At 42.9% G+C, this 25261-nt stretch overlaps 3 protein-coding genes across 6 annotated transcripts; 2 read left to right on the plus strand and 1 right to left on the minus strand.

Moving 5' to 3' along the window:
• The first annotated feature begins 299 nt into the window (after positions 1-299).
• LOC112214234 (hemicentin-1) lies at positions 300-7282 on the plus strand. The gene is made up of 9 exons (XM_024372836.1): positions 300-521; positions 828-881; positions 1076-1324; positions 1493-1759; positions 1931-2230; positions 2387-2656; positions 4509-4784; positions 6150-6398; positions 6963-7282. Exons 1-9 carry the CDS (start codon positions 470-472, stop codon positions 6983-6985), a joined length of 1740 nt encoding a protein of 579 aa, XP_024228604.1. The 5' UTR covers positions 300-469; the 3' UTR covers positions 6986-7282.
• Positions 7256-12651, minus strand: LOC112214233 (RNA polymerase II-associated protein 3). Of its 3 annotated transcripts, none has more exons than XM_024372834.2 (17): positions 12485-12651; positions 11895-12046; positions 11654-11797; positions 11371-11490; positions 10876-11003; positions 10673-10794; positions 10465-10535; positions 10246-10380; positions 9924-10051; positions 9711-9832; positions 9467-9537; positions 9269-9361; positions 8925-9160; positions 8603-8792; positions 8107-8204; positions 7916-8016; positions 7256-7815 (listed from the first exon to the last, which is right to left on the minus strand). In XM_024372834.2, exons 2-17 carry the CDS (start codon positions 12042-12044, stop codon positions 7730-7732), a joined length of 1995 nt encoding a protein of 664 aa, XP_024228602.1. In that variant the 5' UTR covers positions 12045-12046; positions 12485-12651; the 3' UTR covers positions 7256-7729. The 3 variants fall into 3 exon arrangements, with proteins under 3 accessions (XP_024228602.1, XP_024228601.1, XP_024228603.1); XM_024372833.2 differs by having other exon boundaries at positions 11895-12050; positions 12485-12650; XM_024372835.2 differs by lacking the exons at positions 11895-12046; positions 12485-12651 and having other exon boundaries at positions 11608-11791.
• Positions 12652-17746: 5095 nt separating this feature from the next.
• On the plus strand, positions 17747-23995 carry LOC112214235 (mitochondrial inner membrane protease ATP23 homolog). 2 transcript variants are annotated; one of them, XM_024372837.2, is made up of 6 exons: positions 17747-18008; positions 18283-18328; positions 22482-22563; positions 22673-22810; positions 22906-22989; positions 23270-23995. In XM_024372837.2, exons 1-6 carry the CDS (start codon positions 17858-17860, stop codon positions 23471-23473), a joined length of 705 nt encoding a protein of 234 aa, XP_024228605.1. In that variant the 5' UTR covers positions 17747-17857; the 3' UTR covers positions 23474-23995. The 2 variants fall into 2 exon arrangements, with proteins under 2 accessions (XP_024228605.1, XP_024228606.1); XM_024372838.2 differs by having other exon boundaries at positions 22688-22810.
• Positions 23996-25261: the final 1266 nt, after the last annotated feature.

Genomic DNA, 25261 nt, shown 5'->3' on the forward strand with positions numbered 1-25261 from the left:
GTTAAGTTAATGAATGCATTTTAAATGGAAAAATAAGTATCCTTTATCAATATAATTATGACACCAACAACCTCTGCATCTACATCAGAGCTATTCGACATAATAGGATAAACAGATTAAAACATATTTGCACACTTTCTTTTGTCTGTAACCTTCACCTGTCTGAATGGATGAGAAGAAAACAAAGTCACTTGGCAGTATCAAAAGGCTTCGTCGCAGTAGATCAACGCCTACGAACACAAGGAACTAGCGCGCACGCCCTAACCAGAACACAATGCCGTGGAGCTGATTACTCACATACAGGTCCAAACGCTAGCGGCGCTTTCCTGGCACTGTTGGACAATGTCTTGTTTTTGAATTGGTTCCTGATAAGATTGTCAGATTTTTTTTTTTCTGAGGTATAAGGGTAGAACAGCTGTTGCGTGGACATTTCAGCCACTTAAGTCAAAAGGATCTCGGCAGCAGAACCATGGTTCTCCTCTGCACATTTAGTCTGCCACTGCTGCTCACCTGCCTGGCAGGTAAGATACCACATTCAACTGAACCTGTTAGTGTTGAGGTCAAATCTTCTTCAAGTCAGGAATGACATTTGCTCATGCAATTTCTATTGTAAAACAAATTCAGATTTTTTTCTGAATTGTCAAAGTAGCCAATAAGAAATTGTTTTGTAATGAAAATCTAAATGTTTTAAACAGAGAAGTGCCTGCATGTAATGTGTATCTAGGGCCTAGGCCATTTAAATGTGTTATTAATGCTTTATAAGATAGTTCATGTATACTGAACCATTGTGATGGCATGGGATTCTTTATCTTTCCGTGTTTCTGTAGGAACACTTGCCAGTGAGAGAGAGCAGGGCAGGACATCGGAGGAAACCACACCATGTAAGATACATTAGGTTTCTGGCATCATTTCGAAGTATACAAAATAAATGTATGCCAAAAATCTATATGCATTCATCACCCATTGTTTATCCTTACGCTAACATTATAACAACAATAAAACATTCAAATCCACTTCGTCTTAATTTTTTTCACATTATGTGTATGACCCAGGGGCTTGTTTTCCGTTCTGTCAGATGGGCCGTCCTCTGTGGAGATCAGTGGGGTGAACACAGTGACGGTGGAGGTTCCCTATGGCTTCCAGTGCTCAGCCAATTGCTTCCCAGCCTGCACCTTCACCTGGACCAGAGGAGGGCTCACCACCCAGGGCCCAGAACTCAACCTCCAGCTGAAGGAGCAGGTTCCTCCACAGGTCCTGATCTGTATGGCTATAAACCCCACCACTGGGAAGTCAGTGACGGTCAGCAAAACAGTCAATGTGACAGGTAGGCTACTTATAATCCGTTTTTATCAATATAAACAAATATTTAGAAATCATACTATGCCAACAGATCTTATGCTTTTGAGCCTCTGTACTGCACATGCAAAGTTTGCGGAGCTCTGTTCTACACTCTCCAACCTAATTCAACCCACGACAATGATTTATTTTCTAGCTGGACCGTCCAATATAAAGATCACAGGTCCTGATACACTGTCCAGTGGAGTGACGTCCAACTTTTCCTGCTCTGCTGATTGCTACCCGTCCTGCTCCTACACCTGGACAATTAGTTCTGATGCACAAAGCACAGTGACCACCAAATACGGTCAAACCATCTCCGTCACACCTAACTCCTGGGAGATTGCAGAGGAATTGATCTGTGAGGCTCAGGACACTGTCTCACTCCTCTACATCTCAACCTATGTTACACCTTATGTGGCCCGTGAGTGGAATTTGTCATTCTTTTCAACTTTGGAGTGGTCCATTGAAGTCACATTGGATAATTATTACTTTATTATGTTAGTCATATATTCTGTGTAAAATGTATTTTTAGAAGGTTCTAAGAGTTTACAATTAAACACACAATCAAGTGTTTACTTCTACCTCTTCCCAGACGGACCGGTGGATATTTCGATCACGGGTGCCAGCTCGGTGACATTAGGAGACACTTACAACTTTGTGTGCTTTGTTGACTGTACCCCCTCCTGTAACTTTACCTGGACATTCAATGGAAAGACCTTCAATGGCGACGAGATCCAGTTGCCCATCTTCCATAAGGGCCATAAGCCTGTGATTAGCAGTAAACTGGTGGTTACTGTTGATGAGTACAGGCACAATGAGGCACTGACATGTGAGGCCAAGAATGTTGCCTCAGGGGTCACTGCTGTTAGCACCAAGATCCTGAGCGTCACTGGTAAGTCAAAAGAATTGTCACAAGTCAATATTTACAATCAGATGTTTGAAGGTGAAACCCACCATTTTGTAAAAGCCAACTCAAAAGTATTTCACTTGGTATCTCTCTGTTTAACTTCTGTCCTCTTCACCTCTTTTCCACTCCCCTGTCTTCCAGATCCTATCTCTGTACAGCCGGTGTCCCAGGACAAGCCCTTGGCACACCAGCCCTTCTCACTGCAGTGTGTGGGCTCTCAGAATCCAGCCTCCATTTTGTGGTTAAAAAATGGCCTCCCTATAGCTGTGTCCGGCAGGATCAGTCTCTCCCCCAACAACATCACTATGTCTTTTAGTCCTCTGCTCCAGTCGGATGGTGGGCTGTACCAATGCATCGTTTCTCAGGGGGGAGCAGCCATCAAAGGGGTTGGGTACCAACTGAATGTAAATTGTGAGTATGAGTATGCAGAGATAAATTATATTTATACAGCCATTTTTGCTCACCATACACCAGTATTTCAAGAAAGATCATAAAAGAGATCCAGTAACTGTTTACAGGAGCAATTAGGGGTTAAGTGCTTTGCTCAAGGGCACAACATAATTGTTAACCCCTAGGCTACCTGCCACCCCTATGTGTGTGTATGTGTGTGTGTGTGTGTATACACTGCTCAAAAAAATAAAGGGAACACTTAAACAACACAATGTAACTCCAAGTCAATCACACTTCTGTGAAATCAAACTATCCACTTAGGAAGCAACACTGATTGACAATCAATTTCACATGGTGTTGTGCAAATGGAATAGACAACAGGTGGAAATTATAGGCATTTAGCAAGACACCCCCAATAAAGGAGTGGTTCTGCAGGTGGTGACCAGACCACTTCTCAGTTCCTATGCTTCCTGGCTGATGTTTTGGTCACTTTTGAATGCTGGCTGTGCTTTCACTCTAGTGGTAGCATGTGACGGAGTCTACAACCCACACAAGTGGCTCAGGTAGTGCAGCTCATCCAGGATAGCACATCAATGCGTGATGTGGCAAGAAGGTTTGCTGTGTCTGTCAGCGTAGTGTCCAGAGCATGGATGATCTACCAGGAGACAGGCCAGTACATCAGGAGGAGGCCGTAGGAGGGCAACAACCCAGCAGTAGGACCGCTACCTCCGCCTTTGTGCAAGGAGCAGGAGGAGCACTGCCAGAGCCCTGCAAAATGACCTCCAGCAGGCCACAAATGTGCATGTGTCTGCTCAAACGGTCAGAAACAGACTCCATGAGGGTGGTATGAGAGCCCGACGTCCACAGGTGGGGGTTGTGCTTACAGCCCAACACCGTGCAGGACGTTTGGCATTTGCCAGAGAACACCAAGATTGGCAAATCAAATTCGCCACTGGTGCCCTGTGCTCTTCACAGATGAAAGCAGGTTCACACTGAGCATGTGACAGAGTCTGGAGACTCCGTGGAGAACGTTCTGCTGCCTGCAACATCCTCCAGCATGACCGGTTTGGCGGTGGGTCAGTCATGGTGTGGGGTGGCATTTCTTTGGGGGGGCCGCACAGCCCTCCATGTGCTCGCCAGAGGTAGCCTGACTGCCATTAGGTACCGAGATGAGATCCTCAGAACCCTTGTGAGACCATATGCTGGTGCGGTTGGCCCTGGGTTCCTCCTAATGCAAGACAATGCTAGACCTCATGTGGCTGGAGTGTCAGCAGTTCCTGCAAGAGGAAGGCATTGATGCTATGGACTGGCCCGCCCATTCCCCAGACCTGAATCCAATTGAGCACATCTTGGACATCATGTCTCGCACCATCCACCAACGCCACGTTGCACCACAGACTGTCCAGGAGTTGGCGGATGCTTTAGTCCAGGTCTGGGAGGAGATCCCTCATCTGCCACCTCATCAGGAGCATGCCCAGGCATGGTAGGGAGGTCATACAGGCACGTGGAGGCCACACACACTACTGAGCCTCATTTTTACTTGTTTTAAGGACATTACATCAAAGTTGGATCAGCCTGTAGTGTGGTTTTCCACTTTAATTTTGAGTGTGACTCCAAATCCAGACCTCCATGGGTTGATCAATTTGATTTCCATTGATAATTTGTGTGATTTTTTTTGTCAGCACATTCAGATATGTAAAGAAAAAAGTATTTCATAAGAATATTTCATTAATTCAGATCTAGGATGTGTTATTTTAGTGTTCCCTTTATTTTTTTGAGCAGTGTATATATATATATATATATATATATGTATGTGTGTGTGTGTGTGTGTGTTTACAAGCTAATCATAAAGATATTTCTTGACATTTTCCAGATGGACCACTTCAAGCTGTTATCATCCAATCTGGCAAAGGCCCAGTAGGTAAAGTCTTGTATCTCCTGCCTGGATCAAAGACAGCCCTTCAGTGTTCGGCCCTGTGCTACCCCACCTGTACCTACACCTGGATATACAAGGGGAGGCTGGCAGAGATGAATGCCTCCTTCTCCCTCACACCTGAGACCACCATGGACGGAGGACCCCTCAGCTGTGTGGCTTACAACTCAGTGACCAATGACAACAGCACTGCCAATACCTCAGTTGTGTTAATTGGTGAGCAGCAGTTAGATTGTATTATCAAAAAAATATTTCTGTTCAGACATTGAAAATGAGTGGTCTTGTCACTGTTGTATGAAACATGAAAAGAGGTAGTGCAGAACAAATGAGCCATTCTAAACTCAGCAAAAAAAAGCCCCCTTTTCAGGACTCTGTCTTTCAAAGATAATTCAGAAAAATCCAAATTACTTCACAGATCTTCATTGTAAAGGGTTTAAACACTGTTTCCCATGCTTGTTCAATGAACCATAAACAATTAATGAACGTGCACCTGTGGAATGGTCATTAAGACACTAACAGCTTACGGACGGTAGGCAATTAAGGCTACAGTTATGTAAACTTAGGACACTAAAGAGGCCTTTCTACTGTCTCTGAAAAACACCAAAAGAAAGACACCCAGGGTCCCTGCTCATCTGTGTGAACGTGCCTTAGGCATGCTGCAAGGAGGCATGAGGACTGCAGATGTGGCCAGGGGAATAAATTGCATAGTCCGTACTGTGAGACGCCTAAGACAGCTCTACAGGGAGACAGGACGGACAGCTGATTGTCCTCACAGTGGCAGACCACATGTAACAACACCTGCACAGGATCGGTACATCTGAACCTCACATCTGCGGGACAGGTACAGGATGGCAACAACAACTGCCCGAGTTATACCAGGAACGCACAATCCCTCCATCGGTGCTCAGACTGTCCGCAATAGGCTGAGAGGCTGGACTGATGGTTTGTAGGCATGTTGTAAGGCAGGTCCTCACCAGACATCACCGGCAACAACGTCACCTATGGGCACAAACCCACCATCGCTGGATCAGACAGGACTGGCAAAAAGTGCTCTTCACTGACAAGTCGCGGTTTTGTCTCACCAGGGGTGATGGTCGGATTCACGTTTATCGTCGAAGGGATGAGCGTTACATCGAGGCCTGTACTCTGGAGCGGGATCGATTTGGAGTTGGAGGGTCCGTCATGGTCTGGGGTGTCACAGCATCATCGGACTGAGCTTTGGCCATTTCCCCCAGAAATGTCAGGGAACTTGCAGGTGCCTTGGTGGAAGAGTGGGGTAACATCTCACAGCAAGAACAGGCAAATCTGGTGCAGTCCATGAGGAGATGCACTGCAGTACTTAATGCAACTGGTTGCCACACCAGATACTGGCTGTTACTTTTGATTTTGACCCCCTTTGTTCAGGGACACATTATTCCATGTCTGTTAGTCAGTTCATGTTCAGTTTGTCTCAGTTGTTGATTCTTATGTTCATACAAATATTTACACGCTAAGTTTGATGAAAATAAACGCAGTTGACAGTGAGTGAGAGGACGTTTCGTTTTCTACTGAGTTTAGGTCTAATGTTGACCTTTCTTTCAGATGGACCATCTAACGTGACCATCTCAGGACCAGGTTCCCTAGAGGTAGGGGTCAAGGCCAGCTTCAAGTGTATTGCCCAGTGCTCTCCCTCTTGCAGCTACACCTGGAGTGTGTATGGTCGGACCATGCACGGCAGCGTGGTTGATATAACCGTCAACCGTTACGTGGCCACTGAGTCTTTCAGCTGCGAGGCACACAACACGATCACCGGGAAGACAGGCACAGCCAATGAGACACTCAGTGTCACAGGTATGGTCAAACTACTCTGATCCATCAATTTAATTGTTGGTCTTATAACACTTTCTACTACTCTGTTCAACTGGGGACAGCATCTGGGGTAACAATTGTCATGCAGCTGGCCAGTTACAGCCATAATTGTTATTTTAGTAGAAAAATGTTGAGCTTGTAATGTATCATAATGCATGTTTGAAAATTAGCTACAACAAACCTAATGAATACAACACAGCTTTGGTGAAACCCGCATCTCAATAACTAATAGTTGACTCCTTGGAACTTTTGGAAATGAAGCTTCTCCCCACCGCGCCGTTCTAGCCATAAAACTTCACCCACTTCATGTAAAAATTAAAAACTGCCATTGGGTAAACTATTCCTTCAGAAAAAATGTTGAATCCCACCCATGCTAAAATCTAGGTATTAAGACTATTATGACACTATTTTTTTTTGTTCACGGTTATTCTCCATTATTGTTAGTTAAACACTAATACAATTATTGTGCCAGCCCTACATCATGTGTAGTAGACATGCCACAAAGTTCAGCCAGCTATTAACATTTCTTCCCTTTTTCCCCCAAAGATTCTCACTGGTGTGGATGTTGAGAAAAGTCAAGAGAAGAATTCCATTCAATGGCGGTGGGACAACCATGCAATCTAACAGTTTCTTTATTATCTTGTGCTGCTGTCTGGAAAATGTGTGCTTTGTTAATGAAGTTTGACAGACTTCCTGTAATTGCTTTACTTTCCACATATTGTCTATACTTTGGTGCCAATCTTAGTCCATGTGTAGAGGACACCAAAACCTATATTTTACAGTTAACGTGTGAAAATGCTATTTGCTGAAAAGTATCGTCTCCGTATCTGCACTTTCAGTGATCATCAATAAAGATTGTCAATTTATTAGGTATTCACACTCATTCACTGCAATTAACATCTTGAACATGAGATGTACAGTCCTGGACAGAATAATTGAAAATAACAAATGTATTGTCTTTCTGAGAGCGCCAGATGCATATTTGCACTATTAACCCTATGGTTCTGTGGGCTGTAGTCAGATAGAACATTCTTGTTTTGGCCATGCATAGTAACTACTGTTCTCATACGAGGATGAAACTTATACATGTTTTGAGCTATAGAAAAAAAACAGTATAGCATTACATCAAATGTTACAGACCTTCCAATATGGCAGCCAAAGTTAAGTGAATCCTTGTTGCGTAAATATAGCAATGTTTGGATTAGCAACATGTACTAGAGCATTGAAAAACTCTTTCAATCGACTGCTTGCTGAAGTAAAAAGCAATTTTGCTCTCCGTGGCGATGTCCATTTTTTAGGGATCTGCATTCACGTCACACTCTATACTTCTTTTGCAGGGCTCCTACTGAAACGTCCTCAAGTCCAGCTTGACGAAGAAAGTCAAACAATTCTTGTAGAACTACAACAAAAACATTTGCAGTTATCAATATCTGTTAATTATTTTGCATTGGGGTTAAATAATGTAACAAACTGTGCCAGATCAACAACCAAATCGGTACCTTTCTTCTCGGGGATGGACATGAACATGACAGCCATGTCGAACCGCCTCACACCGGCCAGATTCCTGAGGATCTCCAGTATGACAGGTGGCTCTTCCTGCCTTCATTTTGATAAGGACAATGTGACAACAGTCACATTTCTTGTATGAGCTATAACATTCGTAATAGCATGGTATTTTCACAGTACTTACTTGATGTAGAAGCTTTGTAACGTCCTCAAAATCTGATTGAGTATGTCTGGCTCAAGAGAGCTCTGGAAGATCTTTGCGTACGCCTGAGGCTGGATTTGCTAAAACAGAACACAGACACACAACAAATAAACATCCGTCCTTGGTGGTATCTACATGTTTTTCTCAGCAGAAAAGACAAATCTCATTGTATGGTGATTTGTTTGTGTACAAATAGAACCCCAAACAAGAGATCCGGTCTTTGTTGAAGAATAGATGATCACAACAAGACAGGCATCCAATATAGGCTATATCTTATTAGTAAGTCACATGTCATTAGCAACCATTTTGTATAAGCTATAAATAAAAGGTTACATTTAAAAATAAAATTTAAAAAAGGACAGTAACACAACCCATATGGCTTATTTTCCCCTTTGTACTTAATATGACATTTGAAATGTCTTTATTATTTTGGATGTGTAATATTGCGTTTTTCATCATATTTTAATTCCACACCCACCTTCAAATACTTGTAGATAACTTCAGGGCCATTTCCAATCTTCCTTAGGTCTGCCTCTAGCTGGAAGCTGTTGGTGGGGGCAGGAGGTACGACCTCAGTTGAGGATGTAGCAGGCGGTTCTGTTGGTTCACTGACAGTTGCCTTCCTGTGCTTCTGTGTCTGTGCTCTCACAGCATCCTCCCCAGGCCCTCTGAAATAAGAAAACAGCCACAGTGGTGCTATTGTCAAAAGCCTAACTGTTGACAAAAGTTCTATTCAAAACATGTATCAAAATCCTCAAGCCGTTCGGCTTGAGATTAAGCAATTAAACAATATCTCTTACTTGACAGGGGAATGTGAGGGGATGTTTGATATTTCTTCAATCTTCAGGATCTTAGCACTGGGGGAGGTAGAGGGAGGTGAGGCCTCACCCTGATCCTCTCTCACAGTGTCTGCGATGGAGGTGGTCTTCTGGGGCCTAAAACAGGGGGCTGTGGTTGAAGTGAACACAGCAGAGGGCTCCTTCTGGACAAGGATCTTTCCACCAACCTCCTCAATGTCCACTCTCCTCAATGGTTTCTGAGATACAAAGAAATCCAATAGGAACATTGTTGTGTGAATCTTTCAAGCAAAGTTCAGAAACAACCTACCGAGAGTATTTTTCCTGTTTTTATCTGAGAGACTCACGGTTGACTGCAGGTGAGGTGGTTTGTTAACTGGCAGTACTGTTCTCCGTTGTGCATGCTCCTCTGTTGCCAGCAGACCACTGGTGCCCATGTCCTACACAAGAGCAGAGAGATGCTATGTCAAGGATTTGTCAACAAAGACAACAGGTGTAAGAACATTAACACAAAAACCTTAGTGGGCACGGAACCACATACATACAATTGCAATCTTCTTCATCTCATGAAATGCCTGCTTGTTTCCTGGTTCTAGCTTCAGGACCTCCTCAAAATCTAAAAGAAAAACATGACATAATAAAGTTCCATGACTACTGCTACCATTCACATAAAGACTTCAACCTGCTCAAGGTAGTTACATAGAAACATGCCTAGCCTACACAAAATGGTTGCTAATGACATGTGACCTACTAATAAGATATAGCCTCTTGGATGCCTGTCTACTGTACCTTCTATAGCTTGTTTTAGCAGTCCCAGAGCAGCCCTAGCTGTCCCTCTGCGGGCAAAGGCCTTTGAGTAGGTGCCATCCAGGGCTATAGCTTTACTGCAGTCCTCCTCAGCCTCTTTATATCTAGGGAGAGAATCAAGCTTAATCAATGCACAGCTTTGAATGAATTTATACTTATCCAATACTTGCTTATCCTGCCTTCCCTGCTGCTTACCTCTGCAGCTTTAAGTAAGCCATGGCCCGGTTGGCAGGCAGGAGGACATTGGTGCTGTCCGCTTCCATGCCCTTGGTGTAGTACTCTACTGCAGCCTCATACTTCCCCTCTTTGAAGTATGCGTTCCCCTGAAAGAGTCAAGGTTTAGTGCAATGGTAATCATTTAGAAAGCAATGCACTTAAACACAGGCAAATAGCATGCTGTAGTACACCTGTGGTAGGTCTTCAGCGCTGCAGTGTCTCAGAATCACTGGGAAACTGGTACCCGATATGTAAGGGGCCTATACTAACATCGAAAGATAAGTGTAGCTGGTGGCTCTACCCTGTCTTTCTGCACCACCGCCTCCTGTCTCCTCTGCTGTTCCTCCATGAGCTGCTGTTGCTTGACGTCCACCACAGGTGGCGTCACCACTGCAGCCTCTGGGCTTTCTGCCTTTCCACCCAGTTTAGCAATGACCTACAGATAGAGGAGAGGTTAGAGTGGATCAGGGAAGGGGATACAGAGGTACAGTAATAGATCCAACACCAGATAATGTCTCACCTCTTTGCATTTCATCACTTCATTCTGTGCCTCCAGGTTCCCAGGATCCAGCTTGAGCACCATTACATAATCTAGTTATGTAGAGGAAGGAAGCAGAAATTGTTTTAAGTGACCAATTATTCTAAGATAATACAGCATATAAAAACTAACTCTGCTGGCATTCTACCCATTTGAAAACATGTTTTGTTGCGTTACTATTATTCCTCACCTTCTAGGGCAGATTCATAATGTTGCAGGGCGAATCGAGCCGCTCCTCTTCGTGCAAATGCTTTGAAGTAGTTACTGTCCAGAGCGATGGACAAGTTGCAGTCAGACTCTGCAACAGCAAACCTGACACAGACATAGGTTCACACATTAATGTTGTCAATTAAAATGTTACATATGTTGCTTATTTCCTTACATGTTGCTTACTTTTTGAGTCTGAAGAAGCAGGCAGCTCGGTTTGTAGGCAGAACGGGGTTATAAGGGTCTGCGCCCATGCCTCTGGTGTAACACTCAATGGCATCATCATACTTCCCTTCTTTAAACAGCTGATTACCCTGAAAAACAATTGTCAAATTCAGTACAGCAAATATAAGATTTAGCAATATATACACATACAAGAAAGTAGTAACATCTACTGACTACAGGTGACTACTGACAGAGTATTATTAACTACTACCACCAATGACTGGTGATAGTTGCTAACGAGGCCCCGATGGTGGTATATTGTTTGGGTAATTGTCTAGGATCGAAATCACAGCATACTGCAAACAAATGCCCTTCAATGGTGATCATTGTGTCATCATAATAATAATATGTCATGTTTTAAAATGACAACATTTACGTGCGAATTCATATTTCTGCACGTCTGTCAGGTTTGATGTCGCTGAGTCTGACTTCAATACTATAAGTGTGAAGCCATACTTTCTCCTTCTCAGCAAGAGCTGTGTCTTGGTCAGTAGCAGGAACCCCAGAATCCTCAGATTCAGAGTCATTGGACTCAGCAGCACTGTCCTCTTTATCCATGGACTCCAAAACCTTGTCCTACCAGAAGACAAAAACATCCCAAAAATGTTTAGTGTAACAGCAAGCAGTACATACTGTTTAACAGGGTGCACTGCTGCCATTCAGCTTAAAACCAGAGACTTAGTTTAAACTCACTATTGAAATCAAAGGAGAAACAGGCAAGATCCACCTAATCCATTACCACATCAAATTTGTCCCATGACTGATAGTCATAAGACTTTATCCTGGGTGCTTGTTTTGTTTCAGTCTTTGCATTGTTGTCTGGTGCCTTCTTTTTCTCCCTCTTCTTTTTGTAGTCCTTGTTTCGCACTGGTGGGAGGCTTTTCTAAGGCAGGAATACATAGGTCAGGATCTTTCTAACATAACACAATCTCATCTCTATAGCTAAACATAAAACATACACATTTTCAAGTGTTACATACTTGAGACTCGCCAACACTCCCACTTCTTAGTTGTTCATCCTTCTTCTTTATGTCAGTTTCCCAGCTGTCAAGATCTTTCATGAAGTTATGCAGGTCCTCTGCATTTTGTCGCATTTGCAGTTGGAGTTCAATGGCTTTGTTTTCAGACATGCCTACCTATCAAATACATTGAATATACTAGGTTGACAAAGCAGGAGATAGGATCACTTTAATTTAAGATGTTAGATAGCTAGCTAACTAACTATCTAGTCAACGGGGACAGATATTCAATAGAAACACTAACTTAGTTAACTAACAGTCAGTTCTTTGACATTACTCAAAAACAGTGGCGCTAGTAACGCTAGGCTAGTAACGCTAGGCTAGTAACGCTAGGCTAGTAACGCTAGGCTAGTAACGCTACGCTACTGTTGACTAACTACTATAACACCAAGTAGCTGGCTACAGTTGAGAAATGTGCTAGTTAGCGAGTCACGGCTATCTCGCAAAAGCAGCTATTTATAAATGGTAACTAGCTAGCGGCCTAAACTAACGCATCGCGTTTAACGAGTTTCGACCTGCCAATAAGAGCTGATGACATAATATTTGAGTACCTGTCCCTTGCGTCCCAAGTTGATTGTAATTTATCCGTTGAATTCTAAACGAGGCTTACTAGCATTTAATATTAGCTACAAACTATCACCATACTGTCGTTTTCTGTTTGTGTTCGGCGCCATGACAGCGTGTCTTCTACTTCTTCGTCGATGAGGTTTAACGGCGGTTGGCATCCAATAAATGTTACATTACTGCCACCTACTAGACTGGAGTACTCATACCGTGCTTAAAAAAAATCTAAACAAAAACACTACACTCACAAAAAATAAAACCACACTACTCCACTATTTACACATATTTAGTCCTTCCTCAGGCCAAAAACCTGAAAGGATTGGACACCACCACTTAACACACCCTGTAACTCTTCTGATGTCTCGCACACCCAAATACCTCTCTGCAGCTGCCACCACAACCTCCATTTTCTGCAATTTACATTCCATCCCTGCAGTACAGTTGATAACCATTGCTATATATGCAAAAAAAATCTAATCTTACTGAAAAATATATCATCTGTTGGCCTATCCATCTGTACTGGTACAGATCTACTACTCACATCACTCCTCTCAGGATCTGTCCCCCTTGACCCATCTTCCTCTACTTTCTTTACTGCCTCAGCATATGACAACTTTTCCACTACCCTAAATCTGGAAACCTAAGCCTGTCTTTCTCGCAAGGGACATTTCTAATCCCCAGCCCCATGGGCACCCTTACAATTAACACATAACACTACTTTTCCCAATGCTACACATTCCTTTGTCTCATGCCCTTCTGCACACTTCTCACACATAGGAACCTCCCTCCTACACACTGCTGCCACATGCCCATAAGCTTGACACCTGTAACAACGTAATGTATTTGGCACAGAAGCTAGTACAGGATAACTTACAGTGGGGCAAAAAAGTATTTAGTCAGCCACCAATTGTGCAAGTTCTCCCACTTAAAAAGATGAGAGAGGCCTGTAATTTTCATCATAGGTAAACTTCAACTATGACAGATAAAATGAGAAAAAACAAACCAGAAAATCACATTGTCGGATTTTTAATGAATTTATTTGCAAATTATGGTGGAAAATAAGTATTTGGTCAATAACAAACAAGCAAGATTTCTGGCTCTCACAGACCTGTAACTTCTTCTTTAAGAGGCTCATCTGTCCTCCACTCGTTACCTGTATTAATGGCACCTGTTTGAACTTGTTATCAGTATAAAAGACACCTGTCCACAACCTCAAACAGTCACACTCCAAACTCCACTATGGCCAAGACCAAAGAGCTGTCAAAGGACACCAGAAACAAAATTGTAGACCTGCACCAGGCTGGGAAGACTGAATCTGCAATAGGTAAGCAGCTTGGTTTGAAGAAATCAACTGTGGGAGCAATTACCGTAATATCCGGACTATAAGCCGCTACTTTTTTCCCACATTTTAAACCTCGCGGTTTATACAATGACGCGGCTAATTTATGGATTTTTTCCCGCTTTCACAAGATTCATGCCACCAAAAAAACTGAGCACCGTCACATAATGTGACATAAATCGAGCGTGCTCAAACTTCCCATCATTCTGATTACGGTAGTCATTTTGTCACCCTCATCATGGCAAAGACACGGAGAAATGCATATGATGCAGCTTTCAAGTTGAAGGCGATCGATCTGGCTATTGGAAAAGGAAATAGAGCTGCTGACAGCGTGGAGCATTGTCAAAAAATCCACTATCATCAATGGGTTTCGAAAGGCTGGACTGCTGCGTGTTGAAGAGGGCAGCGATCCAACATCGGATGAAGCAATTCTGAGGCTATTCAACTCCGACACCGAAGGAGATGACTTCAGTGGTTTCAGTGCACAGGAGGAAGATTGTGACCAATGACTTTCTTGGTAGACTACTGTTTACTGCTATTTAAAAAAAGAAATTACAAGCCGTGTTTCGTTTAAAGGCTGTGTAAAGTTCATTTGTTTCAATGTATCGGAAGGCCCCTGCGGCTTATTTATGTACAAAATACTTTTTTTTTTTTAAATCAGGGGGTGCGGTTTATATTCAGGTGCGCTTAATAGTCCAAAAATTACGGTATTAGGAAATGGAAGACATACAAGACCACTGATAATCTCCCTCAATCTGGGGCTCTACACAAGATCTCACCCAGTGGGGTCAAAATGATCACAAGAACGGTGAGCAAAAACCCCAGAACCACACGGGGGGACCTAGTGAATGACCTGCAGAGAGCTGGGACCAAAGTAACAAAGCATACCATCAGTAACACACTATGCCGCCAGGGACTCCAATCCTGCAGTGCCAGACATGTCCCCCTGCTTAAGCCAGTACATGTCCAGGCCCGTCTGAAGTTTGCTAGAGAGCATTTGGATGATCCAGAAGAAGATTGGGAGAATGTCATATGCTCAGATGAAACGAAAATAGAACCTTTCGGTAAAAACTCAACTCGTCGTGTTTGGAGGACAAAGAATGCGGAGTTGCATCCAAAGAACACCATACCTACTGTGAAGCATGGGGGTGGAAACATCATGCTTTGGGACTTTTTCTGCAAAGGGACCAGGACGACTGATCCGTGTAAAGGAAAGAATGAATGGGGCCATGTATCGTGAGATTTTGAGTGAAAACCTCCTTCCCTCAGCAAGGGCATTGAAGATGAAACGTGGCTGGGTCTTTCAGCATGACAATGATCCCAAACACACCGCCCGGGCAATGAAGGAGTGGCTTCGTAAGAAGCATTTCAAGGTCCTAGAGTGGCCCAGCCAGTCTCCAGATCTCATCCCCATAGAAAATCTTTGGAGGGAGTTGAAAGTCCGTGTTGCCCAGCAACAGCCCCAAAACATCACTGCTCTAGAGGAGATCTGCATGGAGGAATGGGCCAAAATACCAGCAACAGTGTGTGAAAACCTTGTGAAGACTTACAGAAAACGTTTGACCTGTCATTGCCAACAAAGGGTATATAACAAAGTATTGAGATCAACTTTTGTTTTTGACCAAATACTTATTTTCCACCATAATTAGCAAATAAATTCATTAAAAATCCTACAATATGATTTTTCTGGATTTTTTTTTCTCATTTTGTCTGTCATAGTTGAAGTGTACCTATGATAAATTACAGGCCTCTCATCTTTTTAAGTGGGAGAACATGCAGAATTGGTGGCTGACTAAATACTTTTTTTGCCCCACTGTATATATCCTAACATCACTTTGTCGGGCAAAGACTCAACATCAAAACTCAAAACAACAGACAATGACTCCTCCGTTTCACCACTCACGCCGCCCTGTATGCGTCACACCAAACGACGAGCATCACAAACACCGGGAATATTCCACTTCAGTTGGTCAACTTTTACATTTACTGCTACCCCAGTAATCACTCCTTTCAATGGCACCCTTTTCTTGAGAGCAAAACAATTTACATTTCTTGCCCCAATTCATTTTAACGCGGAGCGCCTTCTCCCTCTGACCAGTGTTAGGGTTTCGTAAATTCGAATCTGGTATCAGAATAAATATGACAATGAGTCACCGATTGTATACTATGTATTTTTTATTAGCTAAGCAATAAGTGGTAAATGCAATTTTCGTATATATGGGCTCTCTGTCCCACCTCGCAGGGCAAAACAGAGAACTGACTTGTTCCTGACAAAGATATTATAATATACCCAGATGACAGTAGTAGTTCCTGCTTCCGAGCGGCCTGTCAGAGTAGAGACTGGGCGTGGTTTAAACTCACCCAGCCTATCGTTGATTGTTGTCGTATGAGCTGGTACCAGCCCCCGGGCGCTCCAGTTGATAGATGTAACTTGCTGTGTCGAGTATCTATGCGCTCATTCCCTAGATACCGTTATCACATATCTGGTTTCTGTTATTGTTAAGTTTGAGTTCTAACAAAAAGTCTGGTTTGCTACACTACGTTCTGTATGTGTCCGTTTTTCTGTATTTTTCCATCATGAGAAAGTCCCATGGCCCTGACACTTAACAATGTTTCAAGTCAGCTATGTTGCATAACACATACATACATCCACACAAGCCAACAGCAGATAATATTCAATCACATATGGTAACGGGCTATAGTGCATAACACAAACCTCATACCAGCAGAAACAAACAATTATCACAAGACCACTTCTGGTTACCTTCACCGATTCCACAGCACCCAACTCTGTTTTCATCCACCCTGAAACAACAAACGGATTAGCCAAAAGGAAAGGGTCCCCTTTTTCCAAATACTTCACTCCTACTGTCAGACTCATCTTTATCCTGACCTTCGGTGCAAGCCTCGGCTCCGAGAACTTCCCCACACCTAACACATCCAATACTTCAACCTCATTCACTTCCATTTCTCCTCAACTTACGCTTTCTACCATTCTTCTTTAACAAACCATCTCCCTTTCCCCCACCATTTTTAACAGACTCAAGCTTTCTCTAAGTATACATCTCCTTATACTACACTTCTCCTGACATACATATTGTAACGACCCTTGGTTTTTAAGCGCGTTATCGACTCTGCCGCTCGAGTATGTTTTTGCGGCACAGTCGATAGCACGATGGACTTCGGCCTAGAAGATCGAGGGTTCGAGACCTGCTCCCTGCCTGTTTCATTACAATATTGTTTTTGCCTTCACAAAGGAAGCCATTTAACCGAATGTCACAACTCCATACAATCAGCACGAACTCCTCGGGATGTAGCGCTCATCTTATAAAGCAGCTGCTTCATCTTGATGATGTTCTTTATCAAAAGCTACCGCGGCGCTTTTCCATTTCAAATAAGCGCGCTCTTCCAAACACCATCGACAGTCTCGCTTCATCCGACTCCCCCTTTGACAACATCTCCCAGCAGCCATTGCGTCTTCTATTCCGAACGTGCACACACTCAATGTCACTTGCCAATGCATGGAGTAATGTGTATCAATAAACCTTCTTTGTAATTATATTAGAAAAAGCGAATGTATTTTCTGTTAACTAGCTAGCAGCAATGTTGTTGCAGACATTAATTGAATCGTTCACCTCTGGCTTACAAGGTAAAATTAGTTTTATACCGGATATTCTGATTTCTCTTGTCAATAGCTATTGATCCAAGCATGCCGTGACTATGAAAATGGTATATTCTGAATCGGCATGGGTGGATATAAAAAAAGGTGTGGGTTTTTCTCCATATATATATATTACACTTTTTTTAAATTTAATTAATTATTTTTTTATTTTTAAAAACAGTATATCATAGTCATGGCACACTGTGTAAGAGCTATTGAAGTACGAATATCCAATATTAAACTAATTTGAGCTCGGCCTGGTTTACCACGTGATTTGAAAAACAAAGAATGACCTCTCGTAGCTAGGCTGTGCTTGTTCCTAGAAGCAAAAGTGGCTATTTTAGAAACACTTTCCATGCAATGGATCAAAATAAACCGCAAGAAGAGGACTATGGATATAACCTATTCCCGGAGAGGAATTCGGGAAAGTTCCAAAAGGGATCGATAGCAGAAAGCTTGTTCACTTTCAATCACAAATGTCAGGTCATGCTACAATTCGCAATGGAAACAAGTAAGCTAACAGGCTAGTAAGCTGATATGTCTGTCATCCTCCAAAATATATCGCATGGCAATAGTTAGCTAGATGGCCGTGTAACCATTGATGCCGTGTTTACATGTGTCATATACGTCATAGCCATGTTTCTAGCAAGCTTAGCTAGCTATCGTTGAACAGTAAAGAGACTGTCATGAGTAAGTTAGTTAGCTATACGCTAACTGTTGAATGACCTGATTGCTGTCATGGTGCAGGACCGATTAGGCCTAATCTCATTCTATCTCCCTTTCAGGCCCATATGCAAAGCTTCTCCTTGGAGCCATGAAAAGCTCAGGATGGTAAGTGTCAGCCAGCCACAATCATCACCAATCACAACTCAACACAGCTGTCAGCTGCCATAATTCTTCTTCCTCCTATCAGTTTTGGCAGAATAGACACTGTAATGCATATTGCTGCCTTTCTCAGGCTGGAGTGTGAAAAACACAATGATCTAAATACCCTAGGTACAAGCCAGTGGAATAAAGAAACCACAACAGCAATTTTGCTCTGCCTGTCATTTGAGCCCAAAATAATTACAAGTGAAAATATTGTTCCACCTAACTCAGTCAGCTCACAGAAAAATATCACCCTATCCTCAGCATACTGTCTGCTATAACAGAACATGCTTCACAGTAGTACAGTCTCTACCTCCCCACATTCCTCACACTTGCCATCTGGTGTTTCTCCACTAACAATAACCCACTTCCCAATCCACAATGCCCCAACCTCCGCCTCGTCAACAGAACCCTTTCCCTCCCCAGATACCTACTGCCTTTCCTCACAGAATTCTGGAGAGAGAAACTGCCTACCCCGCTCCTCTCCCACTCATGATGCTCCTACATTCCATCCCCCCTAATGGGATCTACCTCCTCCCTCCTCAAAGCGGCCTTTGCCACCATATTGGCTGCCTCATTTCCTCCTACCACAACATGAGTTGGGACCCACAGAAAACCTACCCTTTCTGTCCCACCTTATAAAGTGCCATCATCAGCTCTATTATAATTTCTGGGCATGCCTTTCAATTCCCTTCTCTCAGTGCAACCAGGCTAGCTCCAGAGTCTGAACACAAAATTACAGTTTATACCCCACTTCTTCCAGCCATCCCAATGCCTACGCTAGTGCTAGCATTTCAGCAGAGAAGACAAACTCCATCACACAGCCGCCTCCCCTGATGTATCCGAAACCGGGGAACATGTATCCCAAACTCTGCTCTCCCACTGCCTGGATCCTTTGATCCATCTGTGAAGATGTGCAAGTAGGGACCCCAGGCCAACGGTAGATGGGCAACCACCAGAGAAGGCTCTCTACAGTCCTTGTCCCTAATTACATCAAGAATGTTCATGTCAACATCAGGCTTTGGCAACAGCCACAGAGGAACATACGGCCAGCAGACAGGGACCCCCACTTCCAGACCTCCCATTCCCGACTCCACCCCCAATTCCTGCACTTGGGTCACATAGCTTGGCCTACCTCTTCTCACTCCAGTTCCCTCTCCTCCCCGTTCCCATGCCTCTCCTAACAGACACCTTGCAGGGTGAGATGATACATGCCCCTGCACTTTCATCCTATAGCGCATGGCCAGCTTAGCTTGTTGCAACCTCCCCCATTTCAATCAACAATGCCGGGATAGAGGTCGTTTGAAATGCCCTACAGCACAACCACAGCGCAATTGCCTGTACCACATCCAACATCTGCAGTGTTGTAGCTGTCGCCAAACCAAATTCCATGCTCCCATAGTCCAGCACTGAGCGGATCATTGCTTGGTAAATAATTTGCATGGAGTCCCACTTACCAGAGCATGTCGTATGCCTTTTCAATGTTCAGAAACACCGCCACCTCTCCCTCCTTGTTGGCCAGCACCTTCTTTATATCACAGTCCAGTGCTAGCACTGAGTCCATAGCAGACCGTCCTAACCTAAATCCGCTATGGTATGAGGAAAACATAAATGTACTCTCGAACATATGTACTAATCTGTCTGTGACCATTCTTTCCATTAGTTAACACAGTACAGAGGTCAATGCTATGGGTCTGTATGAACCCGGGTGTGATGCTTCTTTTCCCGGTTTTACAATTGGCACCACTATGGCATTTTTCCACACTGCTAGTAAGGCCCCCTCTTCCCATACTGTATTCATTAATGCCAGTACCCAAATCATCCAGGTGTTTAAGTTGCTCGTAGCATAGCCCGTCCATTCCTGGGGCTGTGTGTCCTCCTTGTATCACCCGGCGCAGGTCATTCATTGTAAAAAAAAACAACAACACATTGTTCGGTTGTAGCTGCCATAATGCTTCGATAGCTGCCATGACACTGATTTATTGTACACTGAACAAAAATACACTGCTCAAAAAAATAAAGGGAACACTTAAACAACACAATGTAACTCCAAGTCAATCACACTTCTGTGAAATCAAACTGTCCACTTAGGAAGCAACACTGATTGACAATAAATTTCACATGCTGTTGTGCAAATGGAATAGACAACAAGTGGAAATTATAGGCATTTAGCAAGACACCCCCAATAAAGGAGTGGTTCTGCAGGTGGAGACCACAGACCACTTCTCAGTTCCTATGCTTCCTGGCTGATGTTTTGGTCACTTTTGAATGCTGGCGGTGCTTTCACTCTAGTGGTAGCATGAGACTGAGTCTACAACCCACACAAGTGGCTCAGGTAGTGCAGCTCATCCAGGATGGCACATCAATGCAAGGTGGTTTGCTGTGTCTGTCAGCGTAGTGTCCAGAGCATGGAGGCACTACCAGGAGACAGGCCAGTACATCAGGAGACGTGGAGGAGGCCGTAGGAGGGCAACAACCCAGCAGCAGGACCGCTACCTCCGCCTTTGTGCAAGGAGGAGCAGGCGGAGCACTGCCAGAGCCCTGCAAAATGACCTCCAGCAGGCCACAAATGTGCATGTGTCAACTCAAACGGTCAGAAACAGACTCCATGAGTTGATAATTTTGATTTCCATTGATAATTTGTGTGATTTTGTTGTCCGCACATTCAACTGTGTAAAGAGAAAAGTATTTAATAAGAATATTTCATTCATTCAGATCTAGGATGTGTTATTTTAGTGTTCCCTTTATGTTTTTGAGCAGTGTATGAACACAACATGTAACGATTTTACTGAGTTACAGTTCATTTAAGGAACACAGTCAATGCATTCATTAGGCCCTAATCTATAAATTTCACATGACTGGGAATACAGATATGCATGCATCTGTTGGTGACAGATGCATAAAAAAATACATTTAATAAAAGTAGGGGCGTGGATCAGAAAACTAGTCAGTATCTGGTGTGACCACCATTTTCCTCATGCAGCGCGACATCTCCTTTGCATAGAGTTGATCAGGCTGTAGATTGTGGAATGTTGTCCCACTCCTCTTCAATGGCTGTGCGAAGTTGCTGGGTATTTGCGAGAACTGGAGCACTCTGTTGTGCACGTCGATCCAGAGCATCCAAACGTGCTCAATGGGCGTCATGTTTGAGTATACAGGCCATGGAAGAACTGGGACATTTTCAGCTTCCAGGAATTGTGTATAGATCCTTGCGACATGGGGCCATGCATTATCATGCTTAAACATGAGGTGATGGCAGCGGATAAATGGCATAACATTGGGTGTCAGGATCTTGTCACGGTATCTCTGTGCATTCAAATTGCCATCGATAAAATGCAATTGGGTTTGTTGTCCGTAGTTTATCCCTGCCCATACCATAACCCCATCACCACCATGGGGCACTCTGTTTACAACGTTGACATCAGCACCTGTGTACACAATCCATGTCTCCTCCCATTCATTTACACCAGTGGTATTCAAACGTTTTCAATGGAGACCGCATTTCTTTCGGCAGAATTTTTGAGGACCCCCCCCCCCAAGAAAATTCAGATGAACAAATAACCTTACATTCATTGCATTTTCATCTCTTATCAAAATGAAAATAAACCAACAAATACATTTACCTAAAATTTTATCTTTCAAATGATCTTTCTCCAAAATGTTTGAATTGTCCCATACAATAATCTGTCCTCTTAATATTTGTATTCATTATTTATTTATTCATTTTTAATTGGCGACCACACTGTAGTTCCCTAGTGGGGTCGCGACCCCGACTTTAAATACCACTGATCTACACTGATGTGGATTTAAGTGACATCAAAAACTCACTATGTAACACGGGTGTCAAACTCATTCTATGGAGGGACGAGTGTCAGTGTTTTTTTCCCTTTCATTTAAAATCTAGACAATCAGGTGAGGAGAGTTCCTTACTAATTACTGACCTTAATTCATCAGTCAAGTACAGGGGTTGAGTGGAAACCCACAGACACTCCGTGGAATGAGTTTGACATGTGATGTAATAGCTATATCATGCCGTTATAATGTTAGGTTTTTTTTTTCATGCTAATGTACATTTGACATTATGCCACCCCTTTGAAATATTATCCTGTCTCTTCAGTGCAGTGTACAAAGATAGACATTTCTCCTGTGAAGACTGTGATGGGACTGTCAGTGGTGGTTTTGATGCAACATCATCACAAGTAAGCCAGCTAGAACCGTTACCTTTGTGTACAGGTTCACATGCTACACTGTGTACTTTGTATCACATCTGTAAGATACCATTCTCCCCCCCCCCACTCTCAATTCTAGATTGTTTTGTGTCAGAATAATATTCACCAGCAGTCCCACATGAACCGAGTGGTTACACATGAGCTCATCCATGCCTTTGACCACTGCCGGGCGCATGTGGATTGGTTTAACAACTTCAAGCACTTGGCCTGCTCAGAGGTGAGACTAAGAAATAAACGTGCATGTTATGGGCATTGTGTTTGTGCTCAGTTTTAAAGGAAGATATGTTCATTGTTTTGGCTCTTATTTTTCAGATTCGAGCAGCCAATCTCAGTGGGGATTGCTCCTTCCACAATGAAGTATCTAGGTTCAACTTTGGCCTCAAGAAGCACCATCAGGTAATATCTGGAGATAATGTGAATTCACTGCAAACACAATTACATTCTTACTTGTATGTATTTCAGTCAACTAGTATCCTTCATGGCATAGCATAACATGATTTTCCCATCGTGTGAATTGGTATGTCTGAATTGACAACTGGTTTAGTTGAAACTGTAGTTGAATGTAATGGCAAGTATAGCACTGCCTTTTTCAGTGCTTAGCGATTAACAAGAAGTGTTTATGATGGCCAATATTCACATGAACTCCCTATCTAACCCATACACTACTACCTATCAGGAATGTGTTCGGGGACGTGCCTTGCGCTCCATCCTTGCTGTTAGGAAGGTGAGCCGAGAGGAGGCAGAGAAAGTGGTGGACGAGGTATTCGATACCTGCTTCAATGACCACGCCCCCTTTGGCCGCATCCCACATGACAAGAAGGATGCCAATTTTGCCTACAGAGATTTTGAGAACCGAGATCGGTATTACGCAAACCTTTAATGTGTTATTACATGCACAAATGAATTTTAATTTCATTTCCATGGGTGCTATTGTGAGGATCCTTGCAGAAAGCTGGGCAACCTACCACTGCCCTCAGCAGAATGACTGTGTCAAAAATGGTATGAAATTACCTCCTGAAGGGAAATATTCAGAGGTCTTTCTCTCTGTCATTTTAAATGAATCAAATGATATAATAAATTATATGTTTTTATGGCACACTTTTGTGGACTCTAATGCTATAACTAAAGAATATGATGGAGAGGTTTCCTTTTGGACATTGATAAATGTGGCCCAAATATTATTTTTGTCATCCTTTTAGAGAGGTTCCAAAGTTTGGTGTTTATGTAGGGTATATGATGCCTGTAAAACTTATTTCAAGACTGAAAGGTGGGAACAGATTTCCAAGGGGGACTGTCCACCCCTCTACTCTGCCATGTAACTGAACTGGGAGTTCACTGTAAATAGATTTTATTGTACTGTACTGAATAAGTTGAAATAAATATTTAATTATTATGAATATGATATTGAGCCTTGATTATTTTGCATTAGCATTTATGAATTGACAAAGACGTTTCAAAAACGAATTCTACAAAGTTCTCAGTTAATACCCAATTTACATTAAACAGACACAGTATTCCCTGAAGACGGTATGAAAGCATGCATTAGTCCATGTTAGCATCATTCCTTCATCAGATGAGCAAATCATTTCTTGAACAATTTGGACAAGTGCTGTTACTTCTCAAGACCTTCATATCCAGTGCCTTCTGAAAATATACACACCCTTTGACTTTTTCCACATTTTGTTGTGTTACAAAGTAGGATTAAAATGTGTAAAAAATGAAAAATAAAACATTACATATGTATTTATTAACCCTTTGAGTCAATACATATTAGAATGACCTTTGCCAGCGATGACAGCTGTGAGTCTTTCTGGGTGAAAGACGCTGCATGTTCAATCTGCATTGGCCGTGCAGAATTTATGGTGATGTGGACTCTGCAGAATCAGGGATTTCATACTTGTGCTTCGCCGAGCAGCTCCGAGCTGTTGTCAAGGAAGTGAGTTTATGTTTATACAGGACCTCCTGCCCTCACCTACTGTCAACCAATCATGTAAATGCAGAGCTATACGGAGCCCTCAGTATTGATTTTGCCTCCGCAATTGTGTCACACAAGCCATACTACGCCTCCGGACACAATTTTGGATTAAGCCCGAATTGTCCCTAAATCTCAAATAAGAGTTTTGCATACTTGGATAACACAATATTTGCACAGCCGTCTTTTGAAAATTATTCAAGCTCTGTCACGTTGGATGTTCATCATTGCTAGACAGTCATTTAAGTCTTGACATAGATTTTCAAGCCGATTTAAGTCAACACTATACTAGGGCACTTAAGAATATTCAATGTCATCTTGGTAAGCATCTCCAGCGTCTGTTGGAAAGCTGACGGAACCAGGTGTTCCTCTTGGGTTTTGCCTGTGCTTAGCTTTATTCAGTTTTCTTTAAAAAAAAAATTACTCCCTTGTCCTTTCAAATGGCAAGTATGCCAATAACATGATGCAGCCACCACCATGCTTGAACATATGAAGAGTGGTAATCAGTGATGTGTTGTGTTGGATTTGCCTGAAACATAACGCTTTGTATTCAGGACATAAAGTTAATTTCTTTGCCAATATTATTGGCAGTTTTACTTTAGTGCCTTACTGCAAACAGGATGCTTGGAAATATTTTTATTCTGTACAGGCTGCCTTCTTTTCCCTCTGTCATTTAGGTTAATATTGTGGAGTAAC

This window comes from Oncorhynchus tshawytscha, linkage group LG33, assembly GCF_018296145.1.
Source record: "Oncorhynchus tshawytscha isolate Ot180627B linkage group LG33, Otsh_v2.0, whole genome shotgun sequence".
NCBI classification, from domain to species: Eukaryota; Metazoa; Chordata; class Actinopteri; order Salmoniformes; family Salmonidae; genus Oncorhynchus; species Oncorhynchus tshawytscha.